Source organism: Misgurnus anguillicaudatus, chromosome 1 (assembly GCF_027580225.2).
Source record: "Misgurnus anguillicaudatus chromosome 1, ASM2758022v2, whole genome shotgun sequence".
NCBI lineage: Eukaryota > Metazoa > Chordata > Actinopteri > Cypriniformes > Cobitidae > Misgurnus > Misgurnus anguillicaudatus.
Window position 1 is genome coordinate 11,178,673 of NC_073337.2, and position 25,919 is coordinate 11,204,591.

The 25,919-nt window shown below is 39.3% G+C and overlaps 2 protein-coding genes and 1 long non-coding RNA gene across 3 annotated transcripts in view; 1 reads left to right on the top strand and 2 right to left on the bottom strand.

Moving 5' to 3' along the window:
* Positions 1–25,919, bottom strand: part of LOC129432543 (protein mono-ADP-ribosyltransferase PARP12) — a 164,730-nt gene that overhangs the window by 109,489 nt on the left and 29,322 nt on the right. The window lies entirely within an intron of this gene.
* The window catches only part of syn3 (synapsin III), an 84,746-nt gene that overhangs the window by 38,013 nt on the left and 20,814 nt on the right, over positions 1–25,919 (bottom strand). Inside the window, exons 4-6 of the mRNA XM_055190685.2 lie at positions 9,231–9,322; positions 1,680–1,836; positions 114–203 (exon numbers count right to left, since the gene is read on the bottom strand). Of these exons, the coding sequence (XP_055046660.2) occupies positions 114–203; positions 1,680–1,836; positions 9,231–9,322 (339 nt within the window). The remainder of the gene's footprint in view (positions 1–113; positions 204–1,679; positions 1,837–9,230; positions 9,323–25,919) is intronic.
* Positions 11,870–12,643, top strand: LOC129413578 (uncharacterized). Its single transcript, XR_008633992.2, has 2 exons — positions 11,870–12,010; positions 12,122–12,643. It is a non-coding gene; the product is annotated as an uncharacterized lncRNA (long non-coding RNA).

The window sequence follows — 25,919 nt, forward strand, 5'->3', positions numbered from 1 at the left end:
AAATGATGACGTATTATGACAGTGTTGAGGTGTGTGAAAAGATGATAGTCCGGTAAAGGTCTGTGGATGTTAATATACTGTAATAATATCTGTGATAGAGTAAAGTCACTCACCATCTGTGTGTGGTTGGGGAAGAAGGTCTGCTCATTCAGAGGAAACTTCTCTGGACCCAGAGTCTGATAGAGCTTGATCATGTGTGAGAACTGCAAAGTTAAGACGAATAAAACACACACATGTGTGACACAGCTAGAACAATGTATTGATATTAAGGGTACTGCATTTGCATGGTTTAAATCCTATCTGGCTGAAAGAACATTCTCAGTTCGTTTTGGTTACTTGTTTGGGGTCCCGCAGGGCTCCATTTTGGGCCCTATTCTGTTTTCCCTGTATATGCTCCCCTTGGGACATATTCTTAGAAAATGTGGTATTTCTTTTTATTGTTATGCAGATGATCTGTAAATTTATCTGCCTTTGAAACGGAAAGATACTTGCTCTTTAGCACCTCTATTGCAGTGTCTTGAGAAAATTAAGGTGTAGATGGCACTAAATTTCCTTCATTTTAATAAAAAAAAAAACAGAAGTTATGTTGTTTATGCCGGGGGGTACTTGTGAGTCAGTAGATTTAAAACTTGGTGAATTGTATCCATTTGTGAAGCCCTATCTAAAAACCTTGGGTGTGATTTTAAACTTGACAAATTAATTTGGTAGTTAAATCCATTTTTTTTCTAATTGAGACAACTCACCAAGGTGAAACCTTTCCTGTATCTTAAAGATTTTCAAAAAATTGTTATTATTTTTCAAGTCGCCTGGATTATTGTAATGGCCTCTATAAGTCAGGACTCTCTTTCGTTCTTGTTTGCTTGTTGACGAGTACACGAAAGCAGGAACACATCACCCCCCCTTCTTGCATCTCACTGGTTACCTGTCCATAACAGGATTTATTTTATAATTTTGGTACTTGTTTTAAATCTCTTAAATGCTTAGTACCAAGGTGTCTCTCTGATTTGATCTGTGTTCTCCACCAAGAATACTTAAGAGTCTGCTGACCATTTGCCTCTAGCTTTTCTACGTCTAAGTCTTTTCTAAGTCTTTGCAGTGGCATCACCAAAGCTCTGGACTAGTTTGCCTTATTATATTAGACAAGCTTAAACATTTAATGCTTATAAATCAGGCCTTAAAATAATTTGTACAGTCTGGCATTTGACGCTTTGTGAGATCTGCTTTCTTTTATTGTTTTATTGTGCCTATATTTCTTTCTTTCGTGGTGCTGAATGTTTGTATCTTTGATATATTTATTACTTTGTGTGTAGAGCACTTTAATTAACACTTGTTGTTTTGAAAAAGTGCTTTATAAATAAACTTTGACATATAGAAGTCATCATGTTTCAGAGCTCTCCAACTCCATACACGTGTATATCCCGATCACATCACATGTTGTGTCTACCTCCAGCTCTGTTTGGTCTAAGTCTGTATAAAACAGTCAGATCATCTGCTGATGCACGAAGATCCCTAAAGCATCTGAAACCTTAAACCTGATGTTTTCATGCAGCAGAACCCAAACGCTCCACATTTCTGATGTTATGCAATACTTCACTGCTACCTAAGATGTGGTTTTGTATAAACTATACAAATGGTATATGAAGGATAATACAGAAAGAGAAACGTGCACGGTGACGCACCACCCAGGGTTTGCTGCAGAAGTTGTAGATGGAGAAAAGCGAGTTAACACTGGGGATGGCACCGTACTGCAAACCCATCACCAGATTCCTAAAGTCTTCTCCTGGAGACATGCTGTAGGCATGCTGACGAATCAGAACAAAATCTGGCTTGAACGACCTGGAAAACAAACAAATAATATATCGGGGGAAGAAAACAGGAAAATAAAAACTGACTGACAGATAATAACAAAGAATAATGACATCATATCAGATATTCTTTTGTTTAAATATTAAAGCTGCTTTATGCAGTCACATCATTGTTTTTATCATTGTGTAAATACTCCTATAAGTGATTATTCCAGACAGCTGATCATTAGAGACTGACACACAGATATCAGCCGCTCATATAAACTCTTCAACAGATGTGTTTTATAGAAACACGCTGTTCAGATCATAATCAGATACACAAGAGTCAGATTGAGCAGATGAAGGATCCGATCTCTCCCATAGATCATAAGTCAAGAGCTGAGCAAGATAAATTAAGAACTACACGGTTACACACAGTTCTGGGATCAGTGTAGGACAGACTGCTGGATTTAACATCTGGGTTTTATTAAAATCAATTCACACCAGACTGCAGCAGGAACGCAGAAATCACATTGATCTTTAAACACAACGTAAAGCCAAAAATGTACTGGAAGGGTAAGAATGACGCTCTTAAAATCAACATCAGACGCCCTCCATCTGACAAATGAGTGAAAACAGTAATGAAACTAAGTGAGGTGAGGTGTTAAAAGTGCTTCATACCAGAATGTTTAGCTGAGTGTAAAGTGTTTAGAGGACATTAAAGTCAATAGTGATTTAAAATGACGTGTGTTTAAAGAGCAGCGGCACTGTTTGCATGATATAAACATCAGGTTTATTTAAAACACATATTTATATGACTGTTCAGAGTGTCTTAGGTCTATACTGTAGTAGATCATACGAAATCATATCATATCATGAGCTCGGAGACAAACAAGTCATGAAATCTTTCAGTTATTCTATCACAAGTTGGGAATTCAGCTCAATGGCTTCAAATGATCTCATTTTGATTTATAGCTTAAAAGTCTCTGCTTTGTTTGCTGATGTTATCATTAGATGAAACAAAACTCAAGCATGTCCTTATAAACACTCGGATTCAGTGCAATGAGATTTCAGATCTACTGTAAACTTATGTTATGACCTGTGAGATCTCACATTGTCAATATAAAACACATGCTGGACCTTCATGATATTAATATTAATCTCTTCTGGAGACACATCACAGCAAACTATGTGTGTGTTTGCATCCAACTTTCTGACACTAGTGTTGTTTCATAGCCATCAAAATAGTTTGGCATCATTACTAGTTTCCCTCAAATGAACTCATATGTGCTCATCTTCACAAGGACATGATGAAGAGTAACATGCTGTATGTTGTCATATATATAAATAACACTGAACTCTATGGCAGTGTCCAAGTGTTTGACAAAACATTAACACATTCATGATAATACACTACGTGTAGTTCTGACATCAAATATTAAAGCATTTTTATTGAATTATGATAAGATAGCATACTAACAATGTTTTTAAAATCAATAGACTGTGTGTGTGTGTGTGTGTGTGTGTGTGTGTGTGTGTGATCACATTACTGCTACAGTACATAAAGATGAGCTTAACCGGCCATTCATGTCGGCACCGGCGAGAACGTAAAAAAATGCTCTGGCAACGCCGCTATAGAAAAGATTAGGGGACAGTCTGACGATGAAATGCATCCTCATGTATCCTCTCAAGCGGAGGTCTTGTTTTTCCCTTCGGATTGGTTCCCACTGAACAGCATCATAGCTCATAACCATAAAGTTGACCTAATTTAAACTCTCTTCGACACTCCCGCTGTTCAAGATGCCGCGCACCACTTAGTGTTCGAATTATGTCAAAAATTATGGGGGTCCCCTGGCTCAGCACTACCCCGCAGCCATCATTATAATATATATATATATATTATATTAGGATTGTTGTTACTGTGAATGCATTTGGAATCATCTATCAATTCCTCCAGAAAATAGCGTAAGGCACACTTGAGAGTTTACATTTATTTTAGACAGAAATCTTTTGGATTTGTTTATTTAAAAATTGGGACAAATAATGGACAGTATCGCTCCGTGGCAGCGCAGCACAAGATTTTTAAATTCATGTAGTATTTTAATTTAAATAAAAACCAGGGGGGCCCCCAATTTATATTTTTATATAGAGGGTCCCTAAATGCTTATAGGAGGTCCGGGACCACCCCACCCCCGCCTTAATTTAAACCAGATTTTTTTCCCAATTGGTTCGTTCTGAACAGAAACAGTATTTTAACGTTTCCGGTTTTTGGTTCAACCCTAAAATTGATGTTCCTGAACCGTTAATAACGTTTCATGTCAGCTGTGGGACATACAAATAAGTAGGCTGATCATTAGGACATTTCACTTAAATTATTAGTCTACAGAATTTTCCTTAAAGGGGAGGCGTAGCTCAGCGCCGCACAGCGCCATTCTAAAAAAACTCGAACACATTGCTTTCTATGAGTATACGCACACCAGCGCCGACAGGTGGCTTTCTCCGCCTCGCGTCATTTCTTCCGCTTGCGTTAACAACTCGCAAGTGGGCAAAAGAGACGGATTAAAAACACCAAATGTAAATAGGAATGTAATTTGTCTCTCTTGTAAATTTATGATCCAATCGACAAAAGCGCGTCTTAATACTAGGCTTGCCGCGATAGTCGGTGAAACGGTGATAACCGGTGCTTCAGCCTCTCACCGGTTATATCACTTGCCCACCGGGACACCGTCTTTCACCGTCGTTTTGATATTTTCGTGTAATTAAATCATTTAGTTTCGTTAGAGAGAGCAAACGCTTACAACTGAATGTGTCTGTTGTCTGAATTCAGCGGGGCTGAACGCGCGTCACGTCACAGAGCAGCCGCAGGTGTCAGATTTCATTTATTTCTGTCAGAGTTTGCAAGGCGGGCTGACTGACCAGATGATGACAGAAGCCGCGTGCTTTGCTCGGTTTTGTTATAATATACATATGATGTTTAATATAAGCGAGATCGTTTTGTTGTTGTGTTTTTCATCAAGAAAAATAATAAACACATCATTAAAGCAGCGCTTTCATGTAGAAGTAGCCGGTTGCACTGCTTGGGACTGGCGGGTTCTGTGAGAATTACCTGCGCACAATGACTCACGCACATAAGTAAACCAGCTGTTGCACTCACATTGCACGCAAATTCATAGGCGATTTAACGCAGCTTACGCAAGCGATGCATTTAAACAGTTGCGTAATTCAAAAGTGAAAGTAAAATGTGCACGTCTGCATGCGCATTTATAAGCCCCTCCCACTGGGTGATACCGGGATCACCGAGTTTGTGACGCGCTGATTAACCGGTGGGAAAATTACGTCACCGCGGCAACCCTACTTAATACCAGGTGTAAAAATGTTGTGAAGAAACCGCATGACTGCCACCACCTGAACTGAGAGATCACTGACTGAAGTGAAGGGGGGTTGGCTGCTGTCACTACAGTGAGTGACCTGGGTCACCATTAGCAACCAGTAGGGCGCACTCTGCTGGACAAACAAGTACTTACATCTTTTAAAAGCATTTAATGTGTAATGTAAGAAACGTTCATATCGGCTGCTTATCTACGGCTTATACGCCGATATAGATATATCTGCTACAGGCTCATATCGGCCGATAAAATCGGCAAAACGATAAATCGGTCAGGCTCTAATCTCTGCTACAGGCTCATATCGGCCGATAAAATCGGCAAAACGATAAATCGGTCAGGCTCTAATCTTGTCATCAAACATTAAAAAAGGCTACATTATGTAAGCGCCATAACTGTAGTTCTGACATGCCTAAATTTGTTGAGTGCACTTAAACACGTGCACACACAGACGGAGGACGAATTCCAAACGGCGCTTCGGGAAGAAGATGCAGCATAAACAGTCGCTCCACATAAAGTGAAAATTAAGTTGGTTTTTCAGTGCTTTATTCGCCAAATGTATCTTAATGGACTACAGTATGAGACACAGTAGCGCAACTCTGTCAAGTTTATACATCAAGAGCTCTGATCTTTGAAGGGCATAGAGATAATCACGTTTAATTGGAGTTGAACACATTCAACAAATGTGCGTCTATGCGTACAGAAAATTGCTCACTTTAGCGCCTTTTTGTGGTTAAATTGTTTAGAAAATCACTTTAGTGTTAACCTTTGCAAGCTTTTGAAACACGTGCAAATGATCAACTTTCACCCTATTTAAATTTGCATATTAAGCCGCGAATCGCATGCGAGCCGAACCGTGGGTTGTGATCTGTACGGATCATGGATCAACTGCGATCCGTTACACCACTAATTAGTATTACAAAAACAAACATCTTGAGATAGTTGATAGCCTACAATATTTACCTTATGATCGAGATAGACTTGGGCTTGAGTAGGGTACTTGATGGTGGCAAGCTTCTCATTTCACAGATGAGTAAACAACGACCGGAAGTGAACTTCACCGAGTCATATTACACATAAATCAAATATAAGTCAAAGAATTAAAAAAATAACGGTATTAACCGGTTACCATTATTTTAAATAAACGATTCTGATCCGGAACATATATATTTTTTAAAGTTTCTGGTTTCATTTCTGTTCCTTGCAAAACATCAAAAGTTTCTGGTTTTCGTTTCCTTTCCCTGAACCGGTTCAAAGCCTCGATTTAAACACAGGCGCCGCTGCTCACCGGATGAACGCAAGGTTAGACGGTGTGAACACAGACATATAAAAAGAGGACAGACATGACATCCAGAGACACACAGAGAGTTACCACCACTATAAATTTATATCATACATCTACCTTTATACCACTGGGCTGTTCAATGCTTTATTTTGATTGGTTGAGAAATTATCCACAGGTAAGGATTATTTTTCAATAAACGCGGTAACTGTTGTATAAGCAGAATAATTGACTCCAGTCCTTTTAGCCTTATTTGAAAATAATGCACACCTGCATTATTTGTAATGCATTGTTTGCGAATAATTCAACAGTCTGTTGTTAATTCTTCCTTACATAATTCATGCTGAGTGTCATTCACACAAACTATATTTATAGCAAATACTATAAATGTTTTGGTCCCTCAGAAAGGCAACCATCCGAGTCCTTTGGTTCACTAGCGGTATTTTTAAAATAAATGCAAATTCAGAATATTTAGTCTGTAATAAACCAACAGCAATAGAGTTTTTACACTGATCTGTGTGAATTAGTTTTAAGATATGACAGACAAAAATAATCTCAACAGAGTTTTGGCATGTGAAGCACATGTGAAACTGAGACTTAGTGTGTGTGTGCGTTATGATTAGACAGCCGGCTGTGTGTTACTGTAGCTTTCATTAAGCTGAGGTTTATTAATACACCAGCTCAAATCACAGTCTGTCTCTACACAGACAACACACATTTCTGATGATATCTCAAGCTTTAACTGAGAAACTCAATCGGACTCAATACATTTAACACCATAACACCACAGCAGAACAGGAAAACTCTATTGAGTAACCACAAGTCCATATTTCGAATAACTTCTGCAAGTGAATAATTGTGTTATAATCTATGACAGATTCATCCGCCTCTAAATGACTGTTGAATAAACACCTCAGAGTCAGACAATCTCTTCCTGTGCAAGTCTGTGGTTTCAGCTCGGCTAAATGAACCAGACTTTATGTCAATAGTCAGAACGCACAGAGACACTCGCTCATGAAACAAAGTTGAATTCTGTCTGACTGAAAGAGTGGAAAACAGAAAAATAAGGTGGGAAAAGTGAAATCCTGGAATCTGTTTGGCTCATCAGCAAGAATATGAATTCACTCATTCAGACTTAATACACAATCAGACACCTGTCATTAAAACATACTGCGTCAAGTTTTTTCTTTCAGATATACATCATCTAACTCCGCTCTGGTGTCTCGTGTGTCTTCAGTACCCTTAACAAACAAAAACAGACTATACCCCGTCTTTCCCATCGAGCTGATGTTCACCATACAGTATAATAATCACAGGAGCAGCTGTTGTCTCTTTACTGTGGTTTCACTGTGGTAACTGTGAGGTCAGTGGCTCTGGGTCAGAAATAGAAGGGTTAGGATGTGGGTACACCATCACGTGACTCAAACACACTGAAGACATTCAGCAGGGCACTGCATTTGTATGTAACTCAATGAAATGTAAATGACATGTTATTTACTTTTAGATGTTTTTTGTACAGCAAGTCAACACCACTTCGCATTTCATTTTATGGCAAAGAGATTGTGCTAAAAAAAAGAAAACATTGGAAGTAGCCAAACCAGGTGGTTGTTTGTAAGCTAATTTCTAGGAAATAAACACTTTTCACTTTAACACTCTTGACTGTGCGTTCATACCAGACACAAATGAAGCAAATACTGTAAATCGCGCTACTTACACATTGTTGGACGCTTGAGTTAACTTGCGTCATTCACACGTGAAATTCAGCCACAAATACACTTAATTTACAGGCTTTAGCTAGCTTGTAGCCTCAATATGCATATAGACCGTTTCATCGGGCACACGTGCGGTAACGCGATAAGCGTCTGGTCCGAGCTTTACTTCCGGTTTCTGTTTGTTTAATGGTCTGACTAGTTGCTAAAACTGAACTCTAAAACAAATACCTCGTCGAAAATAACAAATGTTTTGGGTTTCTAAGTGTTGTTAATTTTTCTTGTTATATAAATAAACTACTTTTAAAGGACTTTGTTGTTACTTATTCGTCACAGAGTTTACCCGAAGTTACGTGATGACCACGAAAGCTGCGTGTTTATGTTGTTACTGCTGAAACTGTCTATATGAAGAGTTTGGTTCCAAAACGAGATAACACTTTTTTCCAGAAATCTCGTTTTTCGATTTCGAAAGTATGAAGATGTGTACAGCCCCGGCTGTCCACATACAGCAATGATTATTTTGTCCATTATTGGTGTTTCGTATTTCCTACGCTCGCTACATCCTAATTACGTCACTACTAAAGCAAGCTATTGGTTAATGTGGCACGGATTCCGCCAAAGATTTATATATTTTTCCACTCGCTTGTTACATGCGTCAAACGTCCAAAACGCTCAATTCGCTCCACCTCATTCATGCAAATCACACCGCAGGATGTCTATCATGTCTTTGCATTGACTTGACATGAATTTTTTTTTTTAATTACGCTTAATGCTTCATTTATGTCTGGTGTGAACCCACCATGAGAGGACAGGGTTTAGATTACCGATACTCCAAGATTATCTTAGTTATATTAGGACATTTAAGTAGTTTTTACAAGCAAACATTAAAAAACAAAACACTGGAGTGCATCTTGAGACAAAACAATGGCACTGATATATGTTAAGATACGTCAAAGCAAGATGTTTTTAAATAAAGGCAGCTCAAACATGCATTTTATTCTGGGACTAAAATAAGCCCTGTCTGGGAAACCACTCCTGAGTGTTTAATATCTGATGATCAGTAACATCTTACCTGACCACTTTACTTCCTCCTCGGTTCACCTGTATGTCTACAGTACAGCCAGAGTTAACATATGACGCCAGATTTATCTCTGAGAACTCGGCCTGTAACACAGACACACACACACACAAGTATAATGTTATGAATAATCAATTGAACAGAAAACAGATGTGTGTGTATTGGTAAGAAACTTTAGGGATTAAATAATACAGACACTTATAAGTGTTAGAGTAATGCATGTCTGTAAAGTGTTTCTGTAAAAGCGCTGAGCTCTTTTACAATGAGATCATTCCAGAAGCTTCAGATGAGAGCACTGAACAAATTGAGTTAAAGTCGTCTGTGGCCGCAGGGCTGTGAGAGGAACATGTGATACCCGTAACCCAGCAACTCACATTAAACTTCATGAAATACACAACACGAGTGAAAGACAGATGCCTGTGAGACATGGAGGAGAAAACACTGAGGAACACAAACAATAACAGCGTGAGACACTTGTCTTATTCCTTTTGGAGATTAACATTTATGAAATCAAAGCAAACAATCACACAATTATTATGTTAGAAAAAAAAATACTCTGTTTGCAAACAAAAGAGTTATACAAGTTTATTTCAACTGAAGAAACACACAAATCAAATTTAATTAGAGGAAACTTAAAGTAAGATTACAGTCATGTTTATTATGTTTACTTGGTCAATGTTTACTTTATTTCTAGAGCACTTATTAGCACAACAATTGTTGACCACAGTGCTGTACAAACCAGAATTTAAAAACACCAATAACAAAGTAAAACAACACAATAAACAAGTACAAAAATGTAAGGAATAATTGACAAGAATAATTCAATTAACCGAAGAGTCAATTATTCCACTTATACTATGTTCAATTCAGCAATGGGACAAATCCTTGTAGTGCTGAAAAAACAACAATTGTATTTTAATTTCAATCCTAATGCTGCGTTTTCACCAACTGCGTTTGAGGCGTCAAAATCGTGTCTACCGCGCCTAGTTTGCCGCTTGACCAGTCTGAATGCATTCGCGCATCTAGAGCAAAGTAAAGGCAAAATCCGCTTCTTGTTGGAGGGGCAAGTGCTATGCGGTTGTCTCTTTGCAAGATGATGGTGTTGATTGTGTATTTATGGAGAGAGTTACCGGTTTGTATTTGGTAACCTTACTATAGGGGGAAAATTCAGGTTGAATTAGTGACTCCGGGCGGGGCTGCCGCCACAGCAGTAAGCAGGCTCCTGATTGGTTAACGTGGTGCGAAATTCCGGCAAAGTTCAAAATTTTCAACATGGGCGTTAGCCGCAAATTCGAGTCAAACGCAAAATTCACCAAAAAGCACCATTCGCGCATACCGCGCCAGTCGTTCAATTCATGCCATTCGCGTGAACTAGACGCGGGAATGATGCGGAATTGCGTCTTCCGTGCCGCGCCAAATGCCTCATTCGCGCAGCGAGACTTCCAGACGCGTGTCAACGCGTCTTCCCATTGACTTAACATTGAAATCACTCGCGCTTCACGCCTCTACCGCGGCTGGTGTAAACGCAGCATAAGAGAATGGCAGCCAATGTAGCTCTTGTAATACCGGCGTGATATGTTAATATTTTTGAGTACCCATAAGTAATCCTGTAGCAGCATTTTGAACCAGCATTTTGTTGTAGGGTGCATTCACACCTGCCTTATTTAGTTCAGTTAAAATTGTACAAGAGTTCAATAGCTCATTCAGGGCGGTTCGTTTGGGCAGGTTAGAATGCAGCAATCGAACTGGGGTGCGCACCAAAAATGGACCAAACAAGCCGACCGAGGCCTTCTTGAAGAGGCGCTTTCAAATGAACTCTGGAGCGGTTAATTTGTGGTGAGAACACGATCCGACCTTAAACTGACCTAACTGCAAAAAGTGCGCGTTTTAATACAGCTCCCGTAGTAGGATGTGTTTGTTGAAAGTAAGCACAAGCAACAACAGCCTGATGCCAGCTTGCTGACAAACTTCGCCGTTTGCAGTACATTAAAACATTATTTTTTGCCGTATCCGCACTTCATTGTCAAAAAGTGGTGTACTACAAACTATGTAGTATATAATGACCACGAATAATCAGAATGTGCAGTCATCTCTCCATACTATATAAACATGTCTGTTGTATTTTCCTCTCCTTTCGGTTACTTCCAGAGTTCCGTCGGAACTTCCGTCACGTTGATTCCGACCAATCGAAAACAATTTAGGAAATAGTGGCCAATGAGTGATGTGGATGTTATAACATGACTGCATTTTGGTTCAGTTCAACTGGTCCAGAAAAAAGCAATCAGTGTGGTGTGAAAAGGAACCAAAACTGCTAAAAATTTCAATGCACTGTCACAAAGTATACCAAGGTTCTTTACTTTTTATGCCTGAAAAGGAGATAACATGTGTATTTGCTGTCGCAAAGTTTTCTGTGTTTAATGTTTATTTTCCACTAGATGGCATTTGTGTACCTTAGCACTCATTTACACAAGTTACTTTTGGTTAATTTAATTTTGTGTATTTTGATATTTTGATTATTTTCTAATGTTTATTGTGTTTCTATACTGAATTGTTGTTTATTTGAGCAAGATTTATTTTTTCTAAGAGATTATTGGTTATTTTATTTTACTCCCATCATGCCTTTATATGTCACTTCCTGTTTTGTCAACCACATGAAGAGATGGAGCAATGTAAGCATTGCTAACTTAAGAGTGTTTCTATCTATATCATATGCCATCCAACCAAGAAAATTCAAGATATAACCCCCTCTCTTAGCTCACAAGCAGGCAAAAGTGGTATGTGGATATATTTTCTGTTTATTTAAGAGTTTAATGTGATTTGTTTGTTTTCCATGTAACTGAATGTGTAACTGGTGATATGTTGTGTATTTCGTCTTTTTTATTCAGTTCTACGGTGTTGGTGTTGAAGTTGATGTCTGTATTGGTGTCTATGTCGATGAATGCATTAAACATCTGTGAAAAAGAACCTCAGCCTTCGCAATGTGACTAAGGGCGGCATAGTAGAACACTTCACTGCATTGGTGAAGGCCAAGAGCATCAGATGCTAAAGCTACAAGAAGCACTACGTATTGGCAAGGGAAGTACACCTTTTAAAGACTGCAATTGATTGATTGAAGAAGCCGGTGATCAAGTAAAGGCTGAACAAGCAAGCACTTTTAAGTTAGTGACTTGGAAGCAGCATAAGGTCTTGTGAACTGTGCTAAAGTTTCAATTGCATTGGTATTCCATCACCTTCATTCTAAGAAAAGGTTAAATATCTTTCTATTGTTGGTTGGCTTACTAAGCTAAAAAGGATTGAACAGATAAGCAGTTGTGTTTTATTATTGAAGAAATCTAAAGTGTCTAAAGTGAATTTTCTTGTTATATTCAAGTGTTTTGTACATGATAAACAATTTTAAGTGTGCAGAATTTCACATTTTACAAGCTGTATTCATTATTCTGCTACTTGATATTTCCATATTATGATGTGTATGGTTGTGTCACATAAGTATATCTTACATTAACACTACCATTTTTATTGTCTTTGAGTACCACATTGTATAGCAATACAGTTTGACATGGCTGATACAAGTGAAAATACTGTGCTGTCCACTAGAGAAGTTAGCTATGCAACTCCCATTACACAAGAGTTAGACAATGTAGAGCAGGTTATCCCACCACAGCATGCTGATGTAGCTGGCCAAATTGAAGTTGCTGAACAAGTACAACAAACCCAAGTCACAGATATTAGAAAAAGTCAGCGTGCACGCACACTTACTGAAAAGGGTAAATCACTCCAAGATGCTAAATTAAATGAATTGAAGAGAAGCTTTGAGCAGAAGTACAGAAGATGGAAATATCACATCAATGGTCTGAAGAGAGCCATCAAGAAAAATGATGATGCTGAATTGATTCTTGAAGTTGTGAGCACTATTAATAGCACACAGTCAGAGGTTGATCATCTCTATGAGAAGATAAGAAGCATCACAAGCCCTGACACAGAAATAAGGAGGAAAAATGACACATGCCTCTCAATTACTAGCATTGCTAATGAGAAAGCGCAACGGTTTCTAAATGAAGATCCTGAGGACATACCCTGGCCTGATTCAAATTCAGTCTTTGAAACTACTGTGTCCACTATCATCTCGGCAACCTCCGGTAAGTCAAAGTCTGTTTCCAAGATGTCCAGTCAATCTTCCTATAATTCTTTGCAGAAAAGACAAGAAGCAGCAGCTGAAGTAGCGGCTACACAAGAGGTGATTAAAATAATGAAGACACAACATCAATATGAAGGGGAAATTAGGAAACTTGAAGCAGAGGATGAAAGGTTAACAGCCGAAAGAGAAGCTCAAGAAAGGGAGATGGAAGCGGAAAATGCTAGAAAAAGGGCTCAATTTATCTCAGAAAGTACTATGAGAAAAATAAAGCTGGAGGAGAAGAAAAAGGAAGTGGAAAGATTGGAGGAACTAAAAAGGCATAATGCAGCACAAGCAAGGCTGCAAGTTTATGTTGAAAGCATCAAAGGTGATGAGCTTGAACAGTGTTCTGTTCCTCTTCAAAGACAAGAAGATTGTACTTCTTATCCAAACATTCCTATTTCTCTTCCTCAGCCGCAAAGGCTCGCTCAAGTCACTGCTCCTTTATACCAACCCTCTTGTTCTCCTCAAAGGGTTCCAATCACAACAGCTCATATCTCCCAGTCAACTAAATTTGTTGATCCAAATGAAGCCTCTAATGATCTTGTGAAGGCACTTGCTGAAGCGATTACAGCCAATAGGATTCCGATTCCAGAACCAGTTGTTTTCTCTGGAGATCCTCTTACTTATAATGACTGGAAACTGTCCTTTCAAACGTTAATTGATCGCAAGAACTTGCCAGCCCAAGAAAAGCTCTTCTTTCTACGCAAGTATGTGAGTGGTCCAGCCAAAAGATCTATTGAAGGACACTTCCTGGTTGGAACAGAGACCGCTTACACCGCTGCTTGGAACATACTCAATGACAGGTTTGGCAATCCGTTTGTAGTCGGCAAGTCATATCGTGACAAGATACAGTCATGGCACAAGATTGCTACCAAAGAAACCAAAGACCTCCGTGAATTTGTAGATTTCCTGAGCAGTGTTGAATCCGCCATGCCTTATGTTCAAGGTTTACAGGCTCTAAATGACTGTGTTGAAAATCAAAGGATATCAGCCAAATTGCCAGAATGGTTAAGTTCTCGTTGGAATAGAGCAGCAACCAAGTTTCAAGATGAATGTGGAAGATTCCCTGATTTCAAGTACTTTGTTGAATTTCTCAACAAAGAAGCTAGAATTGCATGCAATCCTATCACCTCACTTCAAGCAATAAAGCCAGCAGAGCAAGAAAGAACCAAGTACACTGATCAAGATAAGTATAAGTTCCAACGGAATCGCAACTCAACTGCCAAGACATTCACCACAAGTTCCAGTGAAAAGACTAGTATTATATGTGTCTTTTGTAAGAGATATGGCCACACTCTTCATAAGTGTCGCAAGATTATGGAAAGACCAGTTGAAGAAAGATTGAAGTTTGTACAGGCGGAAAAGTTGTGCTTTGGCTGTCTTAAGACTGGTCATAACTCAAAGGTCTGCCCTGCTAGGAGTGTGTGTGATAAATGTGAGAAATGTCACCCAACATGCCTACATCAGGATCGTGTAAATAAATACCTAGGACAAGGATCTAGAATCATTCAAGATCAATCAAAGGTCAATCACGGATCTGCAGACAGAACAGTTGAATCACAGAAGGTACAAGAGTCGAAGCCTGTGATTTCAAATAGAGTAGTTCAAGAAAGGAACAACACTCATACTTCATCGATCATTCCAGTATATGTCTCAACAACAGCTGAACCAAGGAAGGAGATTTTAGTGTACGCCTTGCTCGATACACAGAGTGACACTACTTTCATTCTAAAGAATACAGCTGAGACACTTGGTATAAAGAAAGAACCAGTCAAACTCAAGATTTCTACAATAACGTCCAAAACAAAGGTTGTGTCTAGTCACAAATTGAATGGACTACAAGTAAGAGGAATTCAATCTGAAGTGAAAATTAAACTTCCAACAACCTACACTAGAGACTACATACCTGTCAATAGATCTCATATACCAACATGTGAAACCGCCAAGAATTGGCCTCATCTAGAACATCTGGCAGATGAAATGGCTCCTGCACTTGACTGTGAAGTAGGTTTGCTAATAGGCTATAACTGTCCTCAAGCCTTACTCCCCAGAGATGTTCTCAGCGGTAACGAAGATCAGCCGTTTGCACAAAGATCTGTGTTGGGTTGGAGTATCATTGGATACAACCATTATGACAGACAGAACTATGAAGATGAAGTTGGTGTGAGTCACAGGATTATCTTAAAGCAAGTTCTTCCAGCTGGTGAAAGATCTCACAAGCTCAAGTCTGAAGTCTGTTTTATACACAGGAACAAGGTTAAGGAAATGATCACTCCAGCAGAGGTACTGAAAGTTTTTGAGTCTGACTTCATTGAAAGGAAGAATGAGGAAGTCTCTACATCACAAGAAGACTTAAGGTTTTTGGCAAAGTTAAACAAAGGCATTAAGCAAACGCAAGATGGACACTATCAGATGCCATTGCCATTTAAGGGCGAGAGACCAGAATTGCCAAACAACAAAGCGTGTGCAGAGCATAGACTCAAATCCTTAGAGAAGCGTTTAAAGAGGGATGAGCAATACCACAAGGACTACTTGGCTTTCATGAAAGACATAATAGCAAGAGGCGATGCTGAAAAGGTTCCAGAGATGCAGTTAAACAATCAGCCAGTATGGTATATACCTCATCATGGGGTTTACAACCCGCAGAAGCCAGGCAAGATTCGCATTGTCTTTGATTGCTCTGCAAGATTTCAGAATACTTCTCTGAATGAACATCTACTGACTGGGCCTGACCTCACAAATACTCTTGTTGGGGTCTTGTGTCGTTTCCGAAAGGGGCAATTAGCCATTATGTGCGATGTCGAGCGTATGTTCCACCAGTTTTATGTTGCTCCTAAGGATCGGGATTATCTCAGGTTCTTATGGTGGGAGGAAGGCAACATGGAAACCCCACCAACAGTTTTTCGGATGAGAGTCCACTTGTTTGGAGCTGCCTCCTCACCTGGATGTGCAAATTTTGGGCTCAAGTATCTTGCTGCGCAAGGTGAAGGCAAGTTTAGTCAAGCCACAGTAAAGTTTATACAACGTAATTTTTATGTGGATGATGGCTTAGCAAGTGTGGACACTGAAGCAGAGGCAATCCAGCTTGTAAAGGAAGCTAGGGATCTCTGCAATACTGGTAAGCTCCGCTTGCATAAATTCATCACTAACAGCAAGAAAGTGACTGCCACAATTCCAAAGGGGGAATGTACTGAAGGTGCGACTGACTTTGACTTGGCCCTAGGAGAACAACCTAAAGTAGAAAGAGTGCTCGGAATTCAGTGGTGCATAACTTCAGACAAGTTTCATTTCAGAGTGCAAGTAAAGGAAAAACCTTTTACTAGAAGAGGAGTCTTGTCTACAGTTGCTTCCATTTTTGATCCTCTTGGATTCATCGCTCCCTTCATTCTAGTTGGGAAAAGAATCTTACAAAGGATGTGTCAAGACAAGACGGGCTGGGACGAACCACTTCCTGATGACCTCAAGCCGCATTGGGAAGCTTGGCTGCGAGACCTTCATAACCTGTCTTTGGTAAAGATTGCACGTTGTTATGTGCCATCATCATTCAAGGATGTCCAGCAATATGAGCTACATCATTTTTCAGACGCCAGTGTGTCAGGCTATGGAGTAGGTTCATATCTTAGATCTGTAAACAAGTCTGGAGAAGTCTACTGCACTCTTGTTATGGGTAAAGCTAGGGTTGCCCCAATAAAGGTAACGACAATCCCCAGGTTGGAGCTCTCAGCTGCAGTGGTCGCCACAAGGATTGGTGATCTGCTCAAAAGAGAACTAGAATTGGATGTCATTGGTGAATACTACTGGACCGACTCCAAGGTTGTCCTTGGTTATATTAACAATGATGCACGACGGTTCCATGTATTTGTCTCCAATCGAATTCAGCAGATCAGGACAAGCACTAAGCCTAGCCAATGGGGATATGTTGCTTCAGATCAAAACCCAGCGGATCATGCCTCTCGTGGACTCAGCGTAAAGGAACTCATGGGCTCGAATTGGTTTACTGGTCCAAGTTTTCTATGGCAAAAAGAACTGCCTAAGGGAGACATTATGGTGGGAGAAATTGATGATGGAGACCCAGAGATCAAAAGGGCACAGGTTCTTATGGTAAAGGCAAATGAAGAATGGTCTCTTTCAGATCGCCTACGAGGGTTTTCAGATTGGAAGAGAGCAGTGAAAGCTATAGCAAGACTCAAACGTTATGTAAGGGGTGTGAAAGGTTTGGAAGAAAGATCAAACAAATCCACAACACTTGAAGAAAGAATGAATGCTGAACAATTCATAATTCATACGGTCCAAGAAGAGGTGTTCAGTGACGAAATCAAGTCACTAAGACAAGGGAAAGAAGTTCATTCAAATAACAAGCTTTACAAGTTAAGTCCATTTATCGACGATCATGATATCTTACGGGTTGGAGGCAGATTGACAAAGGCAGAACTTCACCCTCATATCAAGCATCCAGCCATTCTTCCTAAAAAGCATCATGTATCTCATTTACTCATCAAACACTTCCATGAGAAGGTACAACATCAAGGTCGTGGCATGACCATCAATGAAATCCGGTCCAATGGTGTTTGGATCCTGGGATGCAGTAGTGAAGTATCATCTTTCATCTACAAATGCATTAAGTGTAGGAAGCTAAGGAAATGCAATCAGGAGCAAAGGATGGCTGACCTGCCACCGGAAAGGATGGAAGCTACAGCTCCGTTTACTTACAGTGGCATGGATTGCTTCGGACCATTTTATGTTAAAGAGGGAAGGAGAGAGTTGAAGAGATACGGACTCTTGTTCACCTGCATGTGTTCTCGTGCTGTTCATCTTGAGGTGCTGGATGATCTTAGCACTGATGCCTTTCTTAATGCACTGCGTTGCTTTATTTCTATACGTGGCAATGTAAGTCAGCTGCATAGTGATCAAGGTACCAACTTTATTGGTGCAAAGAGAGAGTTCCTAGAGTTGATGAAGCAAATGGACCAAGAACGTGTGAAGGAGTTAGGCTGTACCTTTGTTATGAACCCACCCGCTTCCAGTCACATGGGTGGTGTCTGGGAGAGACAGATCCGTACTGTAAGGAGTGTACTGACGTCCATTCTAGACCAGTCTGCAGCGAGACTGGACAGTTCTTCCTTAAGAACATTTATGTATGAAGTAATGGCGATCGTAAATAGTCGACCATTGACCTTAGAACATATCAATGATCCTGTGGGACCAGAACCATTGACGCCAAACCATATACTTACAATGAAGCCTACCATCATTGCACCACCTCCTGGAGAGTTTGTAAGGGAAGATCTCTATCTTCAGAAGAGATGGAAAAGAGTTCAATTTTTGGCTAATGAGTTTTGGTCCAGGTGGAGAAAGGAATATCTATTAAGTTTGCAGCAAAGATGTAAGTGGAATAAGAGCAGGAGAAACACCAAGATAAATGACATTGTTCTACTTCAAGATGACTTGGCCCCACGAAATCAATGGAAGCTAGCAAAAGTAGTAGAAGTCTTCCCAGGAACTGATGGAAGGGTGAGAAGACTTAAACTTCTTGTTAGTAAGGGTGCATGCACAAGTAAGTCAGTCTACCTAGAAAGACCTATACACAAAACAGTGTTACTTCTTGAAGCTGATTAAAGGGTTAAGTTTGATAAGAATACATGTATGCTAATGTGTATACGATGTTTCCCCTTGGTGTGTGTAAGTTCCTGCTGATTTACTTGAACATTCAGAACTTTGATTAAGAATCACACATTGTGTGATGGTGGGAGTGTATTTGCTGTCGCAAAGTTTTCTGTGTTTAATGTTTATTTTCCACTAGATGGCATTTGTGTACCTTAGCACTCATTTACACAAGTTACTTTTGGTTAATTTAATTTTGTGTATTTTGATATTTTGATTATTTTCTAATGTTTATTGTGTTTCTATACTGAATTGTTGTTTATTTGAGCAAGATTTATTTTTTCTAAGAGATTATTGGTTATTTTATTTTACTCCCATCATGCCTTTATATGTCACTTCCTGTTTTGTCAACCACATGAAGAGATGGAGCAATGTAAGCATTGCTAACTTAAGAGTGTTTCTATCTATATCATGTGCCATCCAACCAAGAAAATTCAAGATATAACCCCCTCTCTTAGCTCACAAGCAGGCAAAAGTGGTATGTGGATATATTTTCTGTTTATTTAAGAGTTTAATGTGATTTGTTTGTTTTCCATGTAACTGAATGTGTAACTGGTGATATGTTGTGTATTTCGTCTTTTTTATTCAGTTCTACGGTGTTGGTGTTGAAGTTGATGTCTGTATTGGTGTCTATGTCGATGAATGCATTAAACATCTGTGAAAAAGAACCTCAGCCTTCGCAATGTGACTAAGGGCGGCATAACATGCCTAACTCAACTTTAGACTATTAATTAAGAGTCATACAGTACAACAGCATGTGTGTGAAGCATGAACATCTTCAAAAACAAACATCAGTAGAGCGCTCACCGGCGGTGAAGTCCAGTGCTTACAGTATAAACATTGACAAACAGCAGTTTTATCTGAACCCAACAGAAGGTATCAGAGGTGATTCTGTCATCTCATTTAAAGAACAGCAGGTCGCTTTTATTGATTTGGACCGTTTCCCACCCTCATCCTCTCTACAGACACATAACATCTGTGCATTTGGCTGCATTGGCTCTGCACAGAGAGACAGACACAAATATATCAGAAACACAAAGAGAGAGAGAGAGAAAGCGACACTTTGGCCAAATCAATCCAGTGACTGTTTCTCTGGTGAAGACCTTTGGAATCTCAATCAGCAGTGTTTCTCAGAGGACACGCTCATCGCTCACTCCTATTGGTCGGCCGGTATAGAGGCAGGTCCACCCGTCAGCTAGATCGGACGAGGGAACGGCAGCAATTCGGCATGGGCCGAGGGTAAAGGAACCGTGCCAGGTTCAAGCTGCCATGGTTACAGTCCGGGTAATATATTCAGGCTGGTTTTGGACCCGTTCCTGCCCTGGGAAAGAAAAACAGGAAAGGATCCAAAGGACAAACGGCTGATCTTTGTTTACTTCCCTCCTCAACCTTCATCTCTATCTGTACTGATCACACTAAAGGACAAATGTTAAACTCCATGAAGACTTGACTAACATCAAACTCCACAGGATTTCAGCTCTGCATGCTGACATCTCAAACAACTTCATTTGATTCATTATCGTCTTTGGATTCTCCTGTAAATTCTTCTTGCAGTTCTTCAATGAATGAATGAATGAATGAATGAATGAATGAATGAATGAATGAATGAATGAATGAATGAATGTTGACAGTCTCAGTCAAGAGCTGAAGATTTAATCCTGACATTCAGCTGTAAGATCTGTCCTTCACTGTTATAATATTTTCTATAGAAGGTGACAGATTTGATATTTACATCCATCACTATACAGATGTCACACGGTAATAAAATACAGGATTGACATCAGTTGTTCATTTATACAGACAGTTACTCTAGCTGTCAACACAACATTTACAGATTCACACATTTAAGTTCATGTCATTATCAATCACAACATGAAGAGAGGTTTCACATGTAAACAAGAAATTAAAAGAGTCTTTATTGTGCTGAGGTTTTGTTGGTTTTAATTATCTCTTCATGTTTTAACCTTGGTAAAAAACTAAAAATGTTTGATGCAATGTGCTGTGCAAATGCTTGCCCATAAATGTTATCCTTTGATCTGTGCACTCTGAGAAAGGATGTGTTAATCTTTTACACATTGTTTTGTGTTACGCTATTTAAAGGAGCATTTCACCCGTAGAAACATTAATCTTTATTGAAGTACGTCATATTTGTAGTCGAAATGTAACATATATTTCAAATTTGGTGCCTATTTGACAGAGAAAAGGGGTGTTTATGATCTCACCCCCTCAACAAAGATATTGGACTTTCTGCTTTCAATGATGCAAAATGATGATTTTTACATCATTGAAAGAAGGAAGTGCAACACTGAAATCTGTCTCAGCGGCAACTGAGGAAATTATGCATGACCATTCAAAAACATGACTGGGGTTCTAACTATACAAAGCTTAATGCAAATGGGTGAAGTGTCACTTTAACACATTATGTGTTGTGTTCAATTAAATAAAAGGTACAGCACAAGATGTGTTAAAACAAAACAAAATGTGTTGTTCCAATAATAACACAGAAATGTGTCTGGTTGAGGACAACACATTAAATGAAGAAAAACACTTGCATAAAGAATAATATAAACAGAAAACTATGTTTTATTTTAGTTGCATGTTATTTTTACAGTTGCATCCTTCTTATATTCTATATAAAAAGCCTGACAATTAAAATCAAACATTTACTAGCCAAACGTGAATCAAACCTCAAGGTGTCCATAGAGGGCTGAAAGGACAAAAAATTCTGATCTTCCAGGGTTTCCCGCAGAATATTTCAGTTAAGGTGGCCCGCCTAAGCTTGGTAACCCTACCGCCTTAACTGGGTCTTTAAAAAAAAAAAATCGCTGCACAAAAGACCGCCAAGTGCATCTCGGAGAATAGCGGATACGTGGATCACACCTCATGAGGGGACGCACGGCACACGGCTGAAATGAGAAAGACGTGGTTCGGACCGTCACTGTCTGGAGGATAACTAGCCAGTTGATAAAACATCTCGGAGAATAGCGCAGACTAGTCTATAGTTCTTCTAATTTTAAAGTAAGTTAGCTGGTGATTTTGTTGTTTGAGCAACCTGCTCTTGCTCACTTTATTTATGTGCATTATTTACATGCTACAGTAGTTACACTCCTATAAGATAATGTAATTAATAGTGGGAAATAATCAGTTTTTACAATTTTTGCGCTATCAATCACCGTTCGCCAGACGTTCTACAACATCTGCTTTAGTTTGTGTTTATTAACCCTTTAGTTTCACTTTATCACGCAGCTGTTCCCATTAGAGGTAAAAACATTTAATTCATTAATAATCTAGTATGTGTTCATTTTTTGTCATAGCTTCTTCAAATTTTATTTATTTATTTTATTAAAATATTTTAATTTTCATCATGACGCATACGCCCTGCGCCTTTGATTGCCACGCCCTTGGCCCTAACCACCCGCAAAACCCTACCACCTTAACTAACAATTTTCTGCAGGAAACCCTGTCTTCAAACACCAAACTCACAGCTACAAATGTAACAACACATTTATCATTGTGTGCTCTGGGATTGAAATGACGGGCTTTACACTAAAACACATACAATCAATCATTTACACGCACACACTCATGCACACACACAGACAGAAACAAAAACACACACACACACACACACACACACACACACACACACACACACACACACACACATGCACACACAGACAGAAACAAACACACACACACTGCTCAAAGCCCATCTGGAGTCCTGGCAGGTATTTTTGGATCTGAAGCTAATGAGAGCTAAAGCAAGGTGACTTTCACCCAATCACATGTGAGGGTTAAACACAACACATATACACAGCACACAAGCTCTGTGATGAGTCTTAGGTCGAAGACTGTACAATAACAGTATTTTGGTAACATATTATTGTTCTTGAGGTATAAACAGTTTGTAGGGCAGCTGTTGCTCTTTTTTAATAATGTAGAAACAGAGAAAGATATGTGGCCAGCTGCATAAACACAACCACTAAGTTAAAGGTCCAATATTGTCAAATCAGAAATTTCATGACTTTTTCATGTTAGCTGAGGTTTAGGGGCTAAGTAAGTTTCAAAAGTCAAATTCACACAGCCTGCTTGAAGTAGCTTTCTTTTTTACAAGCCGTAAAACGTGACGCCTCACTGCCTTCAGTCACCAACCCGAGCACTGTCACCGTCCACCACCCCCTTTTTGCCAAACAAACCCTCAAGGAATATCGCACCATGTCGAGAAAACCGCTTTTCAATCGATGAATGTCAGGAAACTAAATTCTTGCACAGGCTTCTGAAAACCATTAATATACGAGACCAATGGTCAATGTTCATTTATTTGGAAATTCCACAACAATTCATTCGACCTTAGCCATCTGTTCAAAACATTTCACAAGTGACTGCTTCGTCAATGTTGCACAGTTTAATGCCGGTTTATCCAAAAATCTACTCATCAAAGATGTTGCAGTCCCTACTTTGTTGGGTCCAACCTCAAATGAACAATACACAAGTAAACTTTTCACTTTAGTAGGGCTTCATAATAAATCGCACAAGATTTTCACACGCATCTCGACAGTAAACCGGTTCCTTGATTAGTAGTAAATCGCCATCACAGAACCGGCTGCCAGTTACCGGATCTGAAAGCAGGTGGCGATTCACTACTAACCAAGGAACTGGCTTTACTGACGAAATACGCATCACAATCACACGTGATTTATTGTGCAGTAGGGATGCCCTGATCCGATCACGTGATCGGAAATCGGGCCTGATCACGTGGTTTCAGACTCAATCGGAATCGGACGTTACCTCCCGATCAGGACTCGAATACATATGCAGGGTTTAAAATCCGGGGTTAAGGTCTCGCTCTGCTTCCTCCGCACCAGTGTACGTGCTGCGCTGGTGCGTGTGAACTGACGAGAAGAGAATAATGATGTGTTTTCATTCATAGGCTTCACACTCGTGCATGCGCGGCACCCACGACAGAACACATGCTGGGTCAAAATTTACCCCATGCTGGGTTAAAAATAACCCAATGTTGGGTTGTTGTTATGGAACCATGGGGTATAATAGTGTGTCAGACTCATAGATTTGCATAATTTAAAGTTCAGGTTTTAAAGTTAAAACTGAAACTTATAAAATCCTATCAGAGGTCCAAAATGTCATTGAAACACACCAGTGGCTTTGCTGTCATCAGTATTAAACATGTTACCGCTGTTCTCATCTATATATGTTCTCATAATTTTTTAACACGTCTATAGTTATGTGCTGGCACAGAGTTAGACCCTTTTGACTCCACACAGAAACAGCAACGCGTGCGCATGACATAAGGAACATCCTGGGTCTGTTTTTTTTTGCTCTTCTTTATTCTTTTTTTAATGTATTATAGAAGTATCGGATCGGGACTCAGTATCGGCAGATACTCAAAATCAAATGACTCGGACTCAAGGGCAAAAAACCTGATCAGGACATCCCTATTGTGCAGGCCTAATTTTAGTTTACATTATGGAGCCAAAGAAAACTGAAATGATATATTGTAAATGGTTATGCAACGCTAACGTGATGCTAACTTAATGCTGATGTGTTGTTTTGTAATGTTACAGTCTTACAGGTAGCCACAAGTTTTGATAAAATATTTGTTTTCCTAAATTATAGACACCGGCCCTGTTGGTGTCTGTTTTTTTGTTGAGTTAAACACTGTGAGGTTAAGTTCTCTTAGTCTCTGTGTTTCTTGGTTCACTAACCTAACATTTAGTGTACAGAAACTAACATTTAGTGTACTTCCATGGGTAACGTTATTTCAACTGTGTATTTCACTCATAAAACAACAGGAATGTATACGTTTTTTGTGATAATTATGAAAATTCTATGGCATTAAATATTTTAATCACATAAAAACCTTATTAAAAGAAAATATCGTCCGGCACATAGCGTTCTTATCATGACATAAAATAAATCCTATTGTGAAATAAAATTTTGGTCATATCGCCCACCCCTACTGGACAGTGTGATGCTAAATGCTCGATTTGCTGTGTGTGTTGGTTATAAAGTAGAATAATAACCCTTCATTCAGAGAAACGCCTGTTTTATGTTGTCAGGAAATGGATGTTTTGCTCTACACATAGAGACAAATTAATGTCATTCAGCAGATGAGCTTGATTTAAAGCTGTAATAAAGTATTTAAGGATCCTGTTGCCAAAAACGAAATAGAGCTTCTGCCAATATAAACACAAGCATCAAGAGAACATTATAAACACAGAAAAACATTCATCACAATACTGGACATCAACCACCACATATCAACTTCAGCTTGATTGTAACTTAATACTTTCTGAAATCCACTGCATTTCATTTAGCAAAGAATAACAGACAGCCTCTATATGAGAAACTGTGAAGAATAGCAACTGCATGCCAGAGAAACCATGAGGACAAATGTTTTGAGGTCCAGCATCACTCCCAGATGTGGAGTTCATCAGGTACAGAGATCTACAGAAGAGCTCAGGTGAGGTCTGGGGAGCAGATGGTCCTCATCACATCATGCCCAGAAAACATCACGACAGTCACATAACAAACACGAGGCCAAACACGCATCCCAAAGGAATGTAAATTCTGCTGTTCCACCAATTACCTGAACTTAAAACAGTTCTCATCCTGACGCACAACGCTGAAGAAAACAATATTCACCTTCAGTTGAAAAACTTGTGATACCCATTAACTGGCGTCAATAAATATATCAACACTCAAATATCAGCAGGACACAGAATGAGGAGAAAATGACGCTGGTTATAGAAAAACAGAAACAAATGAGCACAAAGTGCTGTTGTTCTGTCCAGGTCATGAGAGCTCTGTGAAGGGTTATTAAGAGC